The sequence below is a fragment of the Hemitrygon akajei genome, chromosome 7 (genome assembly GCF_048418815.1).
Source record: "Hemitrygon akajei chromosome 7, sHemAka1.3, whole genome shotgun sequence".
NCBI classification, from domain to species: Eukaryota; Metazoa; Chordata; class Chondrichthyes; order Myliobatiformes; family Dasyatidae; genus Hemitrygon; species Hemitrygon akajei.
Window position 1 is genome coordinate 70061759 of NC_133130.1, and position 18440 is coordinate 70080198.

The window sequence follows — 18440 nt, forward strand, 5'->3', positions numbered from 1 at the left end:
AGTACATCTTTTCTAAGATGAGGGGCCCAAAGCTGTTCACAATACTCTATGTGAGGCCTCACCAGTGCTTTATAAAGCCTCACATCCTTACTCTAGTATTTGAGATCTCTTGAAATGAATGTTAACATGGCATTTGCCTTCCTCATCACCGACTCAACCTGCAAGTTAACCTTCAGGGTGTTCTGTACAAGGATTCCCAAGTCCCTTTGCGTCTCAGATTCCTGGATTTTCTCTGTTTAGAAAACAGTCCATACATTTGTTTCTACTGTCAAAATGCATGACCATGCATTTTCCAACATTGTATTTCATTTGCCACTTTCTTGCCCATTCTCATAATCTGTCCAAGTCTTTCTGCATCCTCCCCGTTCCCTCAACACTACATACTCCTCCACCAATCTTCGTATCATCTGCAAACTTGGCAACAAAGCCGTCTATTCCATCATCTTAAATCATTTATATAGAACATAAAAAGAAGTAGTCCCAACACTGACCCCTGCAGAACACCACTAGTCACTGGCAACCAACCAGAAAAGTATCCTTTTACTCCCACTTACTGCCTCCTACCAATCAACCAATGCTCTAACCATGTTAGTAACTTTCCCATAATACCATGGGCTCTCAACTTGGTAAGCAGCCTCATGAGTGGCACCTTGTCAAAGGCCTTCTGAAAGTCCAAATATACAAGATCCACTGCATCCCCTTTATCTATCCTACTTGTAATCACCTCAGAGAATTCCAACCAGTTCGTCAGGGAGGATATTTCCTGAAGGAAACTGTGCTGACTTTGTACTATCTTGTCCTGTGTCACCAAGTACTCCATCACCTTATTCTTAACTATTGACTGTTAACATCTTCCCAACCACTAAGGTCAGGCTAACTGGTCTATAATATTGTTTCTGCTGCCTTCCTTCTTTCTTAAAGAGTGGAGTGACATTTGCAATTTTCCAGTCCTCTGGCACCATGCCAGAGTCCAATGATTTCTGAAAGATCCTTTCTAATGCCACCACAATTTCTAACGCTACCTCTTTCAGAATCCTAGGATGCAGTTCACCTAGTCTGAGTGAGTTGTGTACCTTTGGGTCTTTCAGCTTTTTGAGCAAGTTCCCTCTTGTAATAGTAACTAATTCTCACTTCTCTTCCTTAACACACTATAGCATCAGGCATACTGCTAGTGTTATCCACAGTGAAGACTGATGCAAAATACTCATTTAGTTCATCAGCCATCTCCTTGGCCCCTGTTATTATTTCTCCTGCCTCATTTTCTAGTGGTCCTGTATCCACTCATCCACTTTGATATTATTTGCTATCTTGCTTTCATATTTCACGTTTTCTCTTCTAATGATTTTTTTTAGCTGCTGTCTGTATGTTTTAAAAACTTCCCAATTCTCTATCTTCCCACTAATGTTTGCTTTGTTGTATGTCCTTTTTTCCGCTTTTACAATGGGTTTGACTTCCCTTGTCAGCCATGGTTGTACTATTTTACCATTTGAGTATTTCTTCATTTTTGAAATGCACGTGTTCTGCACCTTCCTCATTTTTCACAGAAATGCACACCATTGCTGCTCTGCTGACATCCCTGCCAGCAGCTCCTTCCAATTTACTTTGGACAACTCCTCTCTCATACCACTGTGATTTCCCTTACTCCCCTGAAATACTGCTACATCAGACTTTACTTTCTCCCTATCAAATTTCAAGTTGAACTCAACCATATTGTGATCACTAGTTCCTAAAGGTTCTTTTACCTTAAGCTCCCTAATCGCCTCCGTTCATTACATAACACCCAATCCAGTATAGATGATCTCCTAGTAGGCTCAATGACAAACTGCTCTAAAAAGCTATCTCTTGGGCATTCAACAAACTCACTCTCTTGAGATCCATTAACAACTTGATTTTCCCAATCGACCTGCATGTAAAGATCTCCCTTGACTACCATAAAATTGCCCTTTTGATTCGCCTTTTCTATTTCCTGTTGCAACCTGTGGTCCATCTCCCAGCCACTGTTGGGAGGACTGTATATAGCTGCCATCAAAGTCCTTTTACCCTTGCAGTTTCTTAACCCAACCCACAAGGATTCAACATCTTCCAATCCTATTTCACATCTTTCTACTGATTTGATGCCATTCTTTACCAGTAGAGCCACACCACCCTCTCTGCCTATCTTCCTGTCCTTCTGATATAACGTGTAACCTTGGACATTCAGCTCCCAATTACAACCATCCTTCAGCCACGATTCAGTGATGGCCACAACATCATACCTGGCAATCTGTAATATTGCAACAAGATCATCCACCTTATTTCTTAGACTACGTGCATTTAGATACAACACCTTGAGTACCGTATTTACTGTCTTTTCTGACTCTGCATCCCTAATGATTTGATGATCAGCTTGTTGACTGCAACTAAGTCCTATCACCTGCCTGCCCTTCCTGACAATCTGACTGCACGCTATCTTTACTTTTTTACCATCTGTCCTATCCTGAGTTCCTTCACTCTGGTTCCCAACCCCTTGCCAAATTAGTTTAAGCCCTCCCCAACAGCTCTAACAAACCTGCCCTCAGGTTCAGGTGCAACTCGTCACTTTTGGTTAGTGCCTGTAACCTGGTCACCATGGCGTTCTCCTGGGAGGTCAACCCCCACAAAAATATCCAAAGCAATCTACTTTGAAGGGGTTGGGCACGGGGGTGCTCTGCTCTAACCGCCTATTTCCATTTCTTCTAACAGTCACTGAGCTACTCACCTCCTGCAACTTCAGACTATCTCCCTGTAACTTTGATCGCTTATGTCCTCTCTCTCCTGTACAAGACAAAGGTCATCCAGTTGCTGCTCCAGATCCCTAACACGGTCTTGAAGGAGCTGCACGCAGTTGTAATTCCCTGGGAGACTCTGGGTCTCTAAGTTCTCCAACATCGAGCACGAAGAGCACACCACAACCATTTAAATGGTACAGTAATAGAAGGGAGAAAAGACAAAAAGGAAACCTTTATGGAGGCTTTACACAAAGCCAACGCCTCTTTTAAGCTGAAGTCTCTTTTGAACCAAAGCCTGTCGCTTCTGCTCTTGCCACTGGCCTACTCCTGACAATGGCTGCACCGCTTATCCCTTCTGTACTTCTATTTAGCTCCTGGAGCTCTGTTGCAATTGCATTTGCCGCCTTTGCCACAGATACAACCTGTTAATTAACTTTCAGGGATTGCACGAGGACTGCTAAGTCCATCTGCACCTCTGATATTTGAACCCTTTCCCCATTTAGATAATCGTCCACACTATTGTTCCTTTTACCAATATGCATTATCATACATTTCTCAACACTATATTCCATCTGCCAATTTTTTGCCCGTTCTTCCAATTTGTCTAAGCTCTGCTGCAATTTCATTGCTTCCTCAGCACTACCTGCCCCTCCACCTGTCTGCATATCATCCACAAACTTTGCCATGAAGCTATCAATTCCATTATCTAAATCATTGATAAACAATGTTAAAAGTAGCGGCTTAGCCCTGAGGAACACCGCTAGTCACTGGCAGCCAACCAGAAAAGGCCCCCTTTATTCCCACTTGCTGCCTTCTGCCTGTCAGCCATTCCTCTATTCTTGCCAGTATCTTTCCTGTAGCGGCATAGAATTTTATCATCTTAAGCAGCCTCATGTGTGGCACCTTATCAAATGCCTTCTGAAAATCCAAGCTAATGGCATCCACTGCCTCTTTGTCTGTCCTGCTTGTTATTTCCTTGAAGAGCTCTCAAAAGATTTGTCAGGCAAGATTTCCCTTTACAGAAACCATGCTGACTATGACTTATAATTTGTACCCGAAATCACTTCCTTAATAATAGATTCCAACACATTCTCAACCACTGAGGTTAGGCTAACTGACCTATAATTCCCTTTCTTTTTCCTTCCTTCCTCCCTTCTTAAGCAATGGAGTGACATTTGCAATCTTCCAGTCCTCTGGGTGCATGCCAGAATCAAGTGATTCTTGAAAGAACATGACCAATGCATCCTTTATCTCTTCAGTAACCTCTCTCAGGACTCTGGGATGTAATTCATCTGGTTCAGATGACTTATCCATCTTAAGACCTTTGAGTTTGCCTCGCACTTTTTCCCTTTGTAACAGTAATGGCACTCACTGACCCCTGGCACACTGCTCGTATCTCCACAGTGAAGACTCATGCAAAATACCCATTAAGTTCATATGCCATTTCTTTGTCCCCCAGCACTATTTTCAGTGTCCGATGTCAACTCTCACTTCCCTTTTACTTTTAAAAAGAAGTAGTTATCTTCATAGTATGTTTTACAAGTGCCAAAATAACATCTGCATCACTAACATTCTGCATGTGGTTAGAAATGTAATCCAATGAAGAAGCTAATCAGAGGGGAGGGATTTTAATCATTGAGTGTGTAATAGGAAGGGGACAAACAAATATGTTCAAGTGAAAAATTGATACAAACCATCGTCATCCAGATTTAATTCAACCACCTCTGGTAGTAATCAGAAACTCAACTCTGAATAAGTAGGCTTAGATATAAACATAATAATCACTTATTAAGAACAAGCTTATCAGTAATATAAAAATTAAATCAAGTCAGATGATTTTCTCATGCTTTCTGAAACATGCCAGGTGAGAGTATACTGGCAGCAAAATGGGTGCTACCACTTGTTGGAGCTTGCATCCTCTAGTGCTACTTTCTGAGTTCTAATCTGCTTTTATGGCTTGAGAGTTACCATATAGAAACTGTCTTGCAGTACTGTAAAAGTATCTGAGCAAGAGCATGACCTGTATGATGGTACATTCTCAGACTGAATGATTAAGATAGTGAGGGGTAGAGGGTCGGGAAGCAGGGCGAAGGGAGGGAATCAATCTTGGTTGGGGGGGGAGGAGTGTAAGGGAGTGAAGCTGAGGAAAAAGATGTGGAGAAGACTTTGTAGTCACTGTGGCTGTGTATGTCCATGTGTCAGTGCAACAAAATGTGGTCTCCAGTTATTATGAATCTCGTGTTGTCAGATGAAAATCTCACTCTCTTGCCACCATTTGATTTGTGGCATGCAATGAAAATGGCCTTTTCACATTAAAGTAATTCACACACTGACTTTTACTTCTCAGCACAATTTGAATTAAGTTATTCTGGAGAGGTGGTTTGCTGGATACTTTATCATTTGCATTTTTATTTACAGGCCTATATTTAATGCTACCTGAAAAAGCTATTTTGGTGATTCTTTAATTTTATTTTACCATCAGCTAATTGTGAGTTTCTCGATCTGAATTTATTTTGCACCTTCATAAAATCATTTAACAAGGCAAGGCACTATTTATGTCATCTAGTCTATATCTCTTCCTGGAAGAGTTTTCCAAGTTTTCTATTAGTGTCCTATTCTTGGACCACAGAACAGTATATTTCTAATACCTCTACGCTAGTATTTTTAAACTGGTCTTCCTTGGTTACTGATATTGGGTAAACAGCTTTATTAGAACTTCACAAAATGTTGAACACTTCTACCAAATTTTTCTTAAACCTTCATTTTTTGCACTAAAGTCCCTTGCCCCTGCTTCCATCCTAATTTTTTTTCTGTATCCTACTTAAGGCCTTGAAATCCTTTGCAAGATATGATGCCCATTAATGGACACTATTATCTACACCAGTGATTCATAAAATTTAAATATAATCTCCTCCTTTGATTCTTTTAGGACAAGATTGGACTGTACACCATTACCTGAGCAGGTTTTTACCTGATCACTAAACTTCATGATAACGTTTTTCACTTCTTCACAAATATTTCCGCACAATTTTCTTTCCTCAGTATAAATCAAATCAAATGTGGCTGTCTTCCTTTTTGGGTTAGCAACATGCTGAGCAATAAAGTTCTCATGTATCCATTTTTGACAGTTTCTGTCATTTGTTATTTTATGGGCCTGTATTGTTACTATGTTGAAGTTCCTTTGGTTTCATGCTTCTGAAATTTGCTGCAATTTTTGCTCCATCTTGCACACATTTGGTGGCTTACGTCATGTTTTCTACAGCATAACAGCAAATCTTCTGTTCCTCAATTCTAACCAAACAGGATTCTATTTTTGAACTCTTTCATTCTGTTGTAGCTGTACAATTGGTCATTGAATTGTTTTTAACTGCCTTATTATAATCTCATCTCTGCAGCTCAAGGAGATTGTTTGTCAGATCTCCACATAAATGCAGCTCAGATCTGCCCTAATTATTAGCGTTGCTCCTCTGTTTGAGCCTTCCTTGTCTGCTCATTAAAATAAATATTTTTCTTCATCCATCTAGCCATCTTGAATCTCTTCTCTTTTTGGTGCCTCTCACCCTGCCAGAGAGCTACATTTCCCTACAAGTAACATCACTGAATTAGACAGATAAATGGGCTATGAATTATTATCAAAGGTAGAATGAAATGCGATCCCCAAGTGGTCAGCATTATGATTGTTGTTTTTCATAAGGTATATAGGAATGATCTAGACACCAGCAAAGTCCGGGGAAACTGAAGATTTACAATGGGAAAACAATTTTGAGAGGAAATGTAATCACAAAGGGGGATGAAGTTGCAGAAGAGGCTTTAAGTGCCTACTTTCCAATCTGCAAAGTTCCAGGACATGTTGTTAAGTTAATCAAGAATTTGAAATGCATGGCTTTGTAAATAAGAAATTAAATACAAATTACTGAAATTATCCTGGACCCTTTTGCTCTGCTGAATTGTTTTTCAGTGAAACATTTTGTCTTAACATGCCGTTATTACTTCCTATTAAGTTCTTCAAAATTAATTTATCCCCAATGTGCAAGATTATTTTCTAAAGTTAAAGCTATTCTGATAATTCAATAATTCTTGTAAAGGATCTTGAAATTGTGGATTAAAATGGATATTGCATTTTATTTTATTTTGGTTAATTTTAAATTTGTTAAGAATATGAAAGGGGCAGGAGTCTTGAAAACAAATCTCCATTTATTTTGGACCAGATTTTGTGGTCAACCATTCGCTGGTTTGCATTTGCACAGCCCTTCATCAGGACGGGAAAGGAAGGGAGGAGAAGCCAGAATAATAAGGTTGGCGGGGGGGGGGGGGGGGAAGCAGGGGAAAGGCTACAATTTGGCAGATGGTAGGGGAAGCTGGGGAGGAGGGTGTATGAAGTAAGAAGCTGAGGGGCGATGGGTGGAAAAGATAAAGGCCTGAAGAAGAATCTGATTAGAGAGGAGAATGGGTCATGGCAGAAAGGGAAGGAAGAGAGAAACCAGAAAGAAAGTGGTGTTCCTCTGGTGAGAGGGAGACCACTTCCCTCTGGTGAGTGTTGTCCCTCTGACCAAAGGGACACGAATATTCTTTGCATTAGGGCAAGTGAGGAGAAGGGAAAGGGGTAAAGTATGTTGACTGTTCATTCCTCTCCATAGATGCTACCTGACTAGCTGAGCTCCTCCAGCATTTTGTGTCTGTTGCTCAAAATTTTCTTCTTCTGCAGAATCTCTTGTGTTTATGATTTGCTCTCTCAGGTTGTTGAGAATGTAAGCATGCAATCATGGCATAGTGAGAGAAGAAATGTCATATAGTGCCAAACTCCAGAGCAACCTTTCTCAACCTTTTTGCCCTGGAGGAACCCTTGAAATCATTTTCAGGTCTCTGAGTACCCCTGCATAAAAAAAATATTATATCTACAGGTAATTAGTGTGATCAGTAAGTTGTAGATACAATAATCCAAAAATAATTGCCAGTGCTCTTTTGAGTAGAGAATGAATTTTTAGCCACCCTTTCTTGGGGGATAAAACGGAGTTAAGTGTAATTTATCTTTCTTGAAATTAATCTTTCTTTCCCTTTCATAAATCTTAAAAACTCAGAAGGCAAACATAATAAATTACTGTTAAATAACTGGCTTAAGCCAAAATGGGATTTAATTTTTCTAAAGGTAGGTTCAGTAAATTTAATTTAAATAAAGGTTGTAAATTGATTTTAATTAATGCTATTTACAACATTCAAATTTATTGACAATGACTTATTCAAGTGGTTCATATGATGAAAAATGTTTGCTAAGTAGGCTAGTTTCTGCAGCCATTCTTCATCTTCAAAGCACTCAGCAAAATCTGGCTTACTGTTTACTTGGAAGTACTCCTGCAATTCACCTTACAACTCAAAGACCCTGTTGAGAACTCTTCCTCTGCTAAGTCACCGGATTTCTGTATGTAGCAGGAGATTGGTGTCCAAGTTTTCACAGAGTTTTTAAACATCCTCAAGTGAACTAGCCTTTGTTTAATAAACTTAACCATTTTTGTTGCATCATCCAGAACTTTTTTCATTTCATCTCAAGAGTTTTTGACATCCTCACCTCTCTGCAAAGAAAGCATTTTGTTGTGACAATGTCAGGATTTTCTTTTCTCACATGAGAAATCAAACCTCTCATGGAGTCAGCTATTGATGCACCATCAGTACAAATGGCAACATGGTTCCTCCAAGACCTTTTGTTTCCAAATATGAAGACAAAACATTAAATATATCTTGGCATTTGTTTGTTTCAGGCTGCTATTGTCGTGGTTACTTGAAATGACCTGGAGACACAGACAATTCTTCAAGAAAATTAAACCTTTATTTGCAAACAAAGGCTGAGGCAATCAATGAACTTGTCACCAAAAGCCCACCGAGCTCCGGTGTACAACATTCTTTATAGTAATTTCTTATCTCAGTTACATTTCAGTTTCATCAGCATACCCAATCAATTTTTAATTGCATATCATCTATATATTAACTAATCAATCGCTCTTGCCTATCTCTCGGTGCGCCATCATTATTTTTCACCCGTTTGCATTGGGGCCCTATTCCTGGCCAAGGTTATTTTTTTCCAGACAACCTCCCTCACATTACAATTCCTGCTCGTACCACCCTGTCCGCCACCATTATCTCTTACTAAACAAAGGCCGAGTGTAATACATGGAGTACATTTCAGCTAATTAGTGCTGCTAGCTAAACAGGTGTTCTGTAAGTACCACAGTATGCAGCTAAGAGAGTACAAAGTATCTAGTTAAAACAATACATAGCAAAATGTGTCTAGTAAAATAATACATAGTAATATTCAGTACCTAGAAGTCATTACATAGTATAGTAAATAGCTAGTACATAGTGATTATATTTCAGGTATATATAATGATTATGTCAGGTATATTTCTCAATATAATTTGCAACAGAAAACGTTTTCTTGGATTTCACCATCATTTACAAATCTTACAAATGCTACAACATGACATTTATTGGTGAAATCTGTTGACTCATCAACCTGGATAGAGAAGCTGTTGTTTTTCAGTTTATCACACAAAACCTCTTCAGCATCATGTGACATGTCATCAATAAGTTTGAGAGTGAAAGCTTTTAAATTTCTCGTATTGCATCTTGTCCTAACATTTTACCTGCTGGATTTATTTGGTTCTCACCAACTGTGTGACTTTTCCTTTTCTGGGTAATAAGTTATGCTACAAAATAACTTGCTTCCTGAACTGCCTTTAGAATGAAAATTTCCCTCCAATCTTCTACTACACCAGTAGTTTGTTTGCTCCCACAAATCAATTGGCAGTGCATGAGGGGAAGTTGGGGGAGGTAATTTGGGAAGGAGAGGCTGATGTCACAGCCCAAGTTAGGCAAGTCCATTCAGTGCTCAGTAAATACACTTCACACTCCTCATCAGCCTACCTACCATCCTCCTCTCCGTGCAAAACAGTGCTCACCAATTATGAATGGCCTCCCAATCTCACGACAAAAACAAGAGAATGGACTCAACCAAATAAACACAGCCCTACTGTGCAGTGCCATACTGGACTGCGAGACCTCCAACAAGGTTGCTAATGAGGCTGCTCAGTCACTACCTACCACTGTGAGTGTTTGTATCGTGCATTGTGCGAAGTTCAAAAAACAATGTTTATTTTTATGTTCTGTCGCAGAATCCTCAGGTTCTGTGGAACCCGGGTTGAGAAACCTGCTCTAGTGATATAATGAGTGAAAATGGAGTACTTTAAAGCAATACTAGATCAGAGGGAATAAAATTGTCATCTTGTAGGTGCAGCATTACAGTTCAGGGAAACAGAAAAATCCTGTTTCTCCACCTGTTGTGCAGTTTTAATTACATGACGTCTTTCGTTAATGTTGACTCCACCTAAAGTCAGCCTGAATGATGGCCTTCAATTCCAATTGTCTGTGATGCTCTAATGGTCATTTCACAAAAAGGAAACCTGCATGTCACTTTTTGATGCATGTGGGCAAAATGGCATTTGAGGAGAGAAATGTTTCTGTGTAGCTGCTGTAGAAGCGACAGTCTAAAAGCACTTCCCTTGCATGATTGCTCTCACCTGCAGGGGGCTGTCAGGTTTGTCAGTGCCTCGGAAGCCTTATCAGGCAGAACCATCCTTAAAAGAAATCTTGAAGTGTGTTGGTTATGCTCGTCATCCACACCGCCCCCCCCCCCCCCCCCCAAACCCAGTTTGCCTTGAACTTGGTCACATTTGTAATTTGGGAGGAAAAAGTCAGCACCTGATGATTTCAAGTGTTTTGTTTTGCTTTTGAATGGATGGGAAGAATTAAAATCTATCTTGTCTTAGTCCAGATATTTTTTGCCTACATCCAATTTGAGAATTATGTTATGATTTCTTCTTTCAGAAAGGTGAAGTTGGTCCTGTTTGGGAATATCCTGCATCCTCTCTGAGCTGTGTGGTTGCTGATCCAAAAAAAGGATCTAAGCTTTATGGATTGAAGAGTTACATTGAGTATCAAGTAACTCCCAATGTAAGTTTTAAAAAAGAAAATTATTTACAAAAGATTAGTACTGCATTCTTTCACCAACTGCATTGCCATGGCAAACTGTGATTCCACCTTGCAAACTTGTAAAAAGAATTGACAAGGCTACTTCTCTCCACTTCAGTAACACGGGCACCTGATCAGGTTTGTCTATTCTGGATATGGCCTATAATTTATTAAAATACTTCAAGGAAGCAGGTTTCTGTTTTTTAAAAAAAATCAAATAAATTACTTGTTTGGAAGAAATATTCTGAACAGGTGTAGTGGATACTGATAATTGGGCCATTGGTTAACTGAGTCTTAAATACTAGAGATACTTGGACACTAGAAGAGTCAGAGGTTATAGGGAGGAGTCAAGAAAGTGAGGTCAAGCCAGGATTAGATCAGGCATAACCCTGAATGGCAGAGCTGACTCTGACAGGCCACCTGGTTGCCTCCTGCTCTAATGCATATTTTCTTAACATGAGGTTTAGTAGGGAGGTGGGACTGAAGGAAATGAGGTTCAAAAATGGATTTGCGTTTCCGAGAGGATTGCCTCACCTAAAGTTTGGAATCTTTTTCACCATTTATTTCCTTCTTGGCCTGTTGGTGTTATCTGAGTACATTTTACTGATCAGCACTGTTCATAATTATTTTTCTAACCTATACTCTCCAATTCCACCAACAAGACAGTACAGTGTACACCCTTCACTCGCTATTAGTAGTGATATGATGTTTAAGTTTCTGAACATTAGCCAGAGTTCCGGACCATTGACCTGGTGTTATGGATTTGAATCCCACCTCAGCAGCTGGGTAAACTTAATTAAATTTGGGGGGGGGGGGGGGAGAAATCGTGGTAACATTAAGCACAAAATAATTGGAATCCTGTAAACATTCATTTTGTTTTCTACTGCTTTGAGATTTGTCCACTTTCTTCTGCAGATGACAAAGCATGGAGGGAGAGTGAATTAAAGTGAATAGTAACGGACACTAAAGAGAGGGTGTCAGGCAGCTTGCTTGGGCAGATAAGTGACAAATTTAGTGCTGAGAAATGGAAAGTATTAAATTTTGAGAGCAAGAATGAGCAAGATATATGTGCATGGCTGTTGAAATTGGCAAGTCATTTGGTTAAAAATGCACATGAACATTATTAATTGAGGCTGAAGATATAACAGGTAGAGTAGATGGTGAAAGATCAGTGGATGTAGTGTATTCAGATTTTCCAAAGGACTTGCTATACAAAATTAAAGATGTGATTGGAGTAAATATACTGTTTTAAAAACTTGTTGACAGATGGAAAAGAATAGGAATAAGTGGATGTATAATGGTGGCAAGGACTGTATTTGTTAGGCAGGTAACTTAGAATAGCTTATTATCTCTGATCATGAGTTGTTCTGAAAGGTATACCACCCAAACATGATTTGCAGGAGACTTTTGATATTTTTATGGCAAAATATTCATTAGACTTCATACCAATAAAATATTTGACTTGTTTAATTTGTTAGGTTTTTAGTCATGCGTACAGAATTGAGTGTTCAAGTTTCTTGATTTTGTGCCTCTTGTGTACAGAACACTAATCGATCAGTCAACCACAGATATAAGCATTTTGACTGGTTATATGAGCGTTTACTGATCAAGTTTGGTTCAGCTATTCCCATTCCTTCACTTCCAGACAAGCAAGTTACAGGTAACTGGAAACACTTTATAATCTACATAACTGATGTTGGTTGTTCTGCAGTAATTGTTGAATGTATCTATTCACCACTTGGTTTATAAGTCAAAGCAGAGTTATTTGACATTGTTTTATTGTTATGCAAATCCTCAGCATCCTTTTGCAGTATGTAAAATTCAAACGTTGAAAGTTAGCTAAAATGCAGCACTTGGTATTTTGAGTATAGTTACACAGTTTCAATTCAGGTCATGTTTATTGTAATAAGCATGTACAACGCACAGATGCAATGGAAAAAACTTGCAGTAGTATTACAGGAACATGTATTCAGAAAACATAGACTTCGTAATTTATGTATCATTTCTACAAAACAGTGAAGAAAAAGACCAAGATATTAGTGCTGAAAATGCAGTGAGAAATGGGTTCATGGTAGTTGCTGAGGTAGGATTAGGTTTGCACGTTTGGTTCAAAAACCTGATGGTTGTAGGAAAATAGCTGTTCCTGAACTGGTGATGTGGAATTTTAGTCTTCTGTATCTCCTGCCCAATGGTAGCAGCAAGAATAGGGTGTGGTCCAGATGGTGGGAACCCTGATTATAATGCTTCCTTCTTGAGGCATCGCCTCTGTAGATGTGGAGGTTATGGCTGTGACAGATAAGACAATGTCCATTCCTTTTTGTGGTGTTTTATGTGCCTGTGTATTGAATTTCTCCCACCAGGCCATGATGCATCTAATTTAAATTTGTTGTTGTAGACATGCATATCAAAGTTATAAATGCCATAGAAATCAGCTTTTTGCAGCATCAGCACAGTAATTATTGTTTAGCATCTTAAGTAGCTGCATACTTTGAGTCACCGGTTTCATTAACACAATAGTGACCTCATTGTCCTCAGAAACTATATCTTCTTCCCAGTATTATTTTTGATGTATTTCAATTACAGTTATCATAAGCAAGTTATTAAATATATGCCCATATTGTATTTAACTCTGTAAGATTGTAAAGCTCTCACAATATGAGAACACAGGAAAATAGAGGGAAAAAGAAGTTGCCTGTCATCCCATTGAAATGATCATGGCTGATCTACTCCAGGCTGCAAATCACCTTCTGTGTCAGCTCTCCATTATTCTGAATTCTCCAATCCTTTTCAAAAAAAAATCTACCCCTTTAAATACCTCCAACAATATAATTTCCGAACAATATAATTTCCACAATGCCCAGCATGAAGAATAATTGTGATATGAAAGGATATGTTGAAAAACTTCCCTGCTCCTCCTGACCCTGAGAAAAGTAAGGTTAACAAATTTATTTAAGAAACAAAGGCAGGGTTTTATGGTTTAAATACAAACAGTACAAATATAACTTTCTTTCTGAAAGTTGGGCTTGAGTAAAAAGATTTGAGCCATTAAAAATTATGAGCTGAAATAAGAATGCACTGAAATAGTGATATTACACCAGGAATAATACAAAAACCCGAAGGGGAAAGTTTCTGTTGTTTTTCCAACGTGTATTTTCTTAGCGTTTGAGCTGTGAAGTAGGCTTTGATGTTTGATATCCTTGAGACTTACTCACCTGATTTAATGTGGTAAAGGTCGGTTTGAAGAAGAATTCATCAAGATGCGAATGGAGAGATTGCAGGGTTGGATGAATAGAATGTGTCACCATCCGATCGTTTCAGAGAGTGAGCTCTTCCAGCTCTTTATCACTTACCGAGATGAAAAGGTAAGAATGTGGAAGCTGAATACTTAGCAATGAGTCTGTGTCATGTTAGTAAAATAATGAAACATTTTTTTGTGAAAAATTGATTAAAGGAATAATCAAACATGATCGTTACTTTCTACTTGGTATATTGAAGCTCTAATATTTGAAAAATTATATTCAATATTTTAATAGCTTAATGGTGTGATGTGGAAGCAGATGGTTGCAGCTAGTACCTTGCTTTCTTGCTGATAAACTAATTTGGAAGCTTTTTTTCTCTGCTTGTCCCTGAGGTGAGGAAGTGTTGGACTTCATTCCCACTTTAAAGTATCTTGTTATACACTCCAAAACTGACAGTTAGAAACAGCATATTGTTTTGAGATTGTCCTTCTAGCTGCAATTTACCTTTGTGACCATTTCTCCGACTTTATTCCATTCAGCGATGTTTAGTGATCAGGATTCATGGAGTAGTACTGCACAGAAACACTGCCATTGTGATTTAACATATTTAACCTTACAACTTGATGAGAGCAATTTGCTAAACTACTGTTCATTCACTGGTTTATTTTTCAGTATTCTCACAGTTTTGGTTTTAAAATAAAATTAGCTTTGAAAGTTAAGTAATGATATCTCTGATACTCTGGTGAATGAGAAGAACAGCATATTTCTAATATTTGTTGTATAACATTGCTGTACTAATGTGTGAAATATCCTATTTTGAAGCAACATCTGAGCTGTTTTGGAAAGGCTATTAGTGTAAACTTTAAATATTGATCTCTGGAAAAAAATAATTCAGTTTATTGTGTCACCTTGTGTGATTTTTTTTCTTCCCTTGATAATATTTATTGAATAATATTTAATAAATATTATCCCTTGATAATATTTATTGAATTTATTCAGTTGAAATTCTTGTTTATTCTCCACATTTCTCCTTATTATGCCACCAAACACTTGCTAGTTCAGCAAGATCAACAGTACTCTTGGAATTAAAATTTCAGGTTGAAAAATACAATAGTATGGTGAATATGGTCTCCATTCCGACCCTGCTGCATTTAGGCTACCAACGAATGATATCTCTCAGGCAAAGACAGAAAGTGCATCCAGCTCTCTGAGCAATGGAGAAGGAATAAACCTTTAGAATGAATTACTTTTCAGCCATAAGATACTGCTTTCTTTTAGAAATTGTGTAGAAATAGAATATTAGAAGCTATTTGTATTTTTAGAGTCATATAGAATTTGCTGTACTATATCTGTTTTAATGAAATGCTGGTTTGAATGTCAATAAGAGTAAACTTCATGCAACAATCTTTTATTTCAGTTAAATAGATTCACTGTAATTCTCACACTGTTGAGATATTTTAAGGCAACTGTTTGTATATTTTCACAGTCCCAATCCTACCAGAAAGTTACACAAAACCCTTGCTTAGGTATGGTTCAATATCCACTAACTCTTAGAAATGGCTAGTCTTAGTAAGTGGGCCTAGTTGGTGAAAACTGACAGGCGGTTACACCCTTGAGTGCCATCAGTTGTTCCTGATCTTATTCAGTTGTGTACCTTTGTGCTGGAAAATTCGAGTTGATAAAGCCAATCTTCACTATCCACATTCTGTAACCTATTTCAGCAGTCCCACTGTAACCCTTTGTAGAAAGCCATAAATGGAACAAGAGTGAGGGAGTATTGCTTTTTTAAAAAATTGTTGATTTAGCCTTTGAGGTGTTGTATCCAATTCTGCGCATAATGGTTCAAGAAGAATGTAAACAATTTGGAAAGGCGTAATGGGTATTAGTAGATTGGTGTTAGAATTAAGAGCAAAGAGCATGAAAGGAAGATCTAGTGGAGGTTTTCAATGTTGTGAAAGGATAATGAATTATCATTTCCAGTAGCAGAAGGACTGTTTAACTTGATGACATTGATTTCAAGTTATTTTGCAAACAAATTAAATGGCATGAGGTGGTCTTTCACATTATTTCATTAACACAAAAGATACTACAGATGCTGGAAATGGATGATGCCCTTTATCAGGACTGGATAAGAAAAAGGGTGAATAAGGTGGGAGGAGGGGAAGAGAATCAACTACAGAGTAATCCCTGTGGAAAGCAGAGAGTGGGGAAGATGGAGAGATTAATGTGCTTAGTGGTAGAATTCCATTGTAGATGCTGAAAGTTACAGAAAATGATGTGCTGGATCAGAACGAGGGGCAATGAGTTGAGGGCAGAATTATGGCAAGTGGAGGAAGTACAGGTGAGAGTAACATCTTACTCTGGCTTCTCGTCCTTTTCAGTGCTGAGGAAGACTCTTGGCCTGAAACATTAACTATTTATTCCTCTCCATAGATGCTGCCTGACCTGGTTTTACATTATTTGTTAATTAAAGAAGAAAATGCAGTACAAGAGCCAGAGAGTAGGATTAATGTGAATAATATGAGTATCAGGCAGGAACTAGGGAGAAATTAATTGGCAATAGTTGTTTAAATGGACATCTGACATGATGAGGGTGTTTAAAATCCCAACTGCAAGGAGTACAAGACAGGTATGCTCCAGTAAGGAGGTAGGACAGGTATCTTTGGACTGCAAGAGAGGTGGTGAATTCAGTCAAAAAGCAATGGTGGATACAGCATGATATTGATCAGAGTTTTAAATTTAGCCAAGTGTCAAGTGTTGCACTTTGGGAAATCTGATGGAATGGGACAATACACAGTTTATAGCAGGATGCTTAACAGTATTGGTGCACAAGGGTCAAATCCATACCTTCTCAAGTTGATAATGGTAGTTGAAGCATGTTGCCTACTTGCCTTTATTAGTTGAAGCATTGAGTTCAAGAGTCAGGAAGTTATGTTGCAGCCTTATAAAACTCTGGTTGGGTCAAATCTGAGGTATTATATTCAGTTCTGGTTATCCCATTATACGAAGGTTGTATTTTCACTTTGGAGGCGAGGCAGAAGAGATTTACTGGGATGTTGCCTGGATGAGAGGGTGTGTACAGTATTATGTGGAGTGGTTGGACAAACTTGTGTTCTCTTCGGAATAACAGAAGCTCAGAGCAGAGCTGACGGAAGTTTATAAGATCGACAGAGTAAACAGTATTTTTCCCAGGATTGAAATACTAGAGGCCATGCATAGAAGGTGAGAGGAAATAAGCTTTAAGAAGATGTACAGGATAACGTTTTTTTATTATCATTCAGAGTGGTGGGTGCTTGGAATGCACTGCCACTGGTGGTAATGGAGACAAATATGATAGTCTTTTAAGAGGCTCTTAGATATGCTTACGAATATGCAGAAAATGGAGAAATATGGACTTGTGCAGGCAGAAGGGATTAGTATGTGTTTAATTACTAGCTTAATTAGTTAGGCACAACATCTTGAAGCAATGGGCTTGTTCCTGTCCTGTATTCTTCTACATTCCATGTAATTACTTAAAATCCAAAAGTGACATGAATTTGCCTTGACAGTGCTGTGATGTGTGATTCATCTGCTCCTGTTTGTCCTATGATCATCCCAATGTTTAATTAAATGTTATGCTCCTGTGTTGTTTGACTCACTTTCTGCATGAATGATTTTATAATAGAAATTGGATTTAATTAGATAGGATGGTACTTAACCAAACTTGACCCATTTTCTCAGAGGTTGTAAATATCTTGATGATTACTTATTGTATTGATAAATGCTCTGCAATTCTGGGTAATATTTTTGTTGAATCTAGTATGTAACTATTGTATTTTCATGTAGTCTTATCTCAAAGGATTCATTCTAGTTGGTCAAGCCAGATCTTTACTTTTTAAAATCTGGACTGACACTGTTTATGATATATTTAACAAGACCAGAATTAGAGTTATTCTGTTAAGAAAGTTGCCCCCTCTGGAGTGTTATAAGTATTAATGATATTATAACTGTTGCTTAATTATTTTGAATAGTTCTGTTTTTTTCTGGTGTTAATTTAGTCTTGAGAGTTTGATGAACTAAATATATTTTTTTTAAAACTTAAACCATCAGTTCATTTGGCATACTTGCTGAATCTCAGAGGATCTGAAAGTGGACCTCTTCCCATGACAAATAATGTATTCCATGGAGTGCACTTCCACCATGACAGTCCTCCTTTTGAGCTGATTTAAACTGTAATTTTGAAAGAAACATAGTAGGCCTAGATCAACTGGCATTGTGCCATATTTATACTATAAGCTTTTTCAGCAATTGTAGATAGATCTGAAAAACTGCTACATTCATTCTAGCTGGCAGCTCTTAATGAAGACTAATTTCAGCTCCTTCACAACAACTTACAATTGTTGTGCCACTTGTTTGGATTATAGCTTTGCAACCAAGCAGATGCCAAATTGTCCTT

The 18440-nt window shown here is 38.2% G+C and overlaps 1 protein-coding gene across 1 annotated transcript in view; it reads left to right on the forward strand.

Annotated features, from left to right (window-relative positions):
- snx9b (sorting nexin 9b) overlaps positions 1-18440 on the forward strand; it is a 119377-nt gene that overhangs the window by 49309 nt on the left and 51628 nt on the right. The window contains exons 8-10 of the mRNA XM_073051145.1: positions 10623-10748; positions 12309-12426; positions 13998-14128. Coding sequence (XP_072907246.1) covers positions 10623-10748; positions 12309-12426; positions 13998-14128 — 375 coding nt within the window. The remainder of the gene's footprint in view (positions 1-10622; positions 10749-12308; positions 12427-13997; positions 14129-18440) is intronic.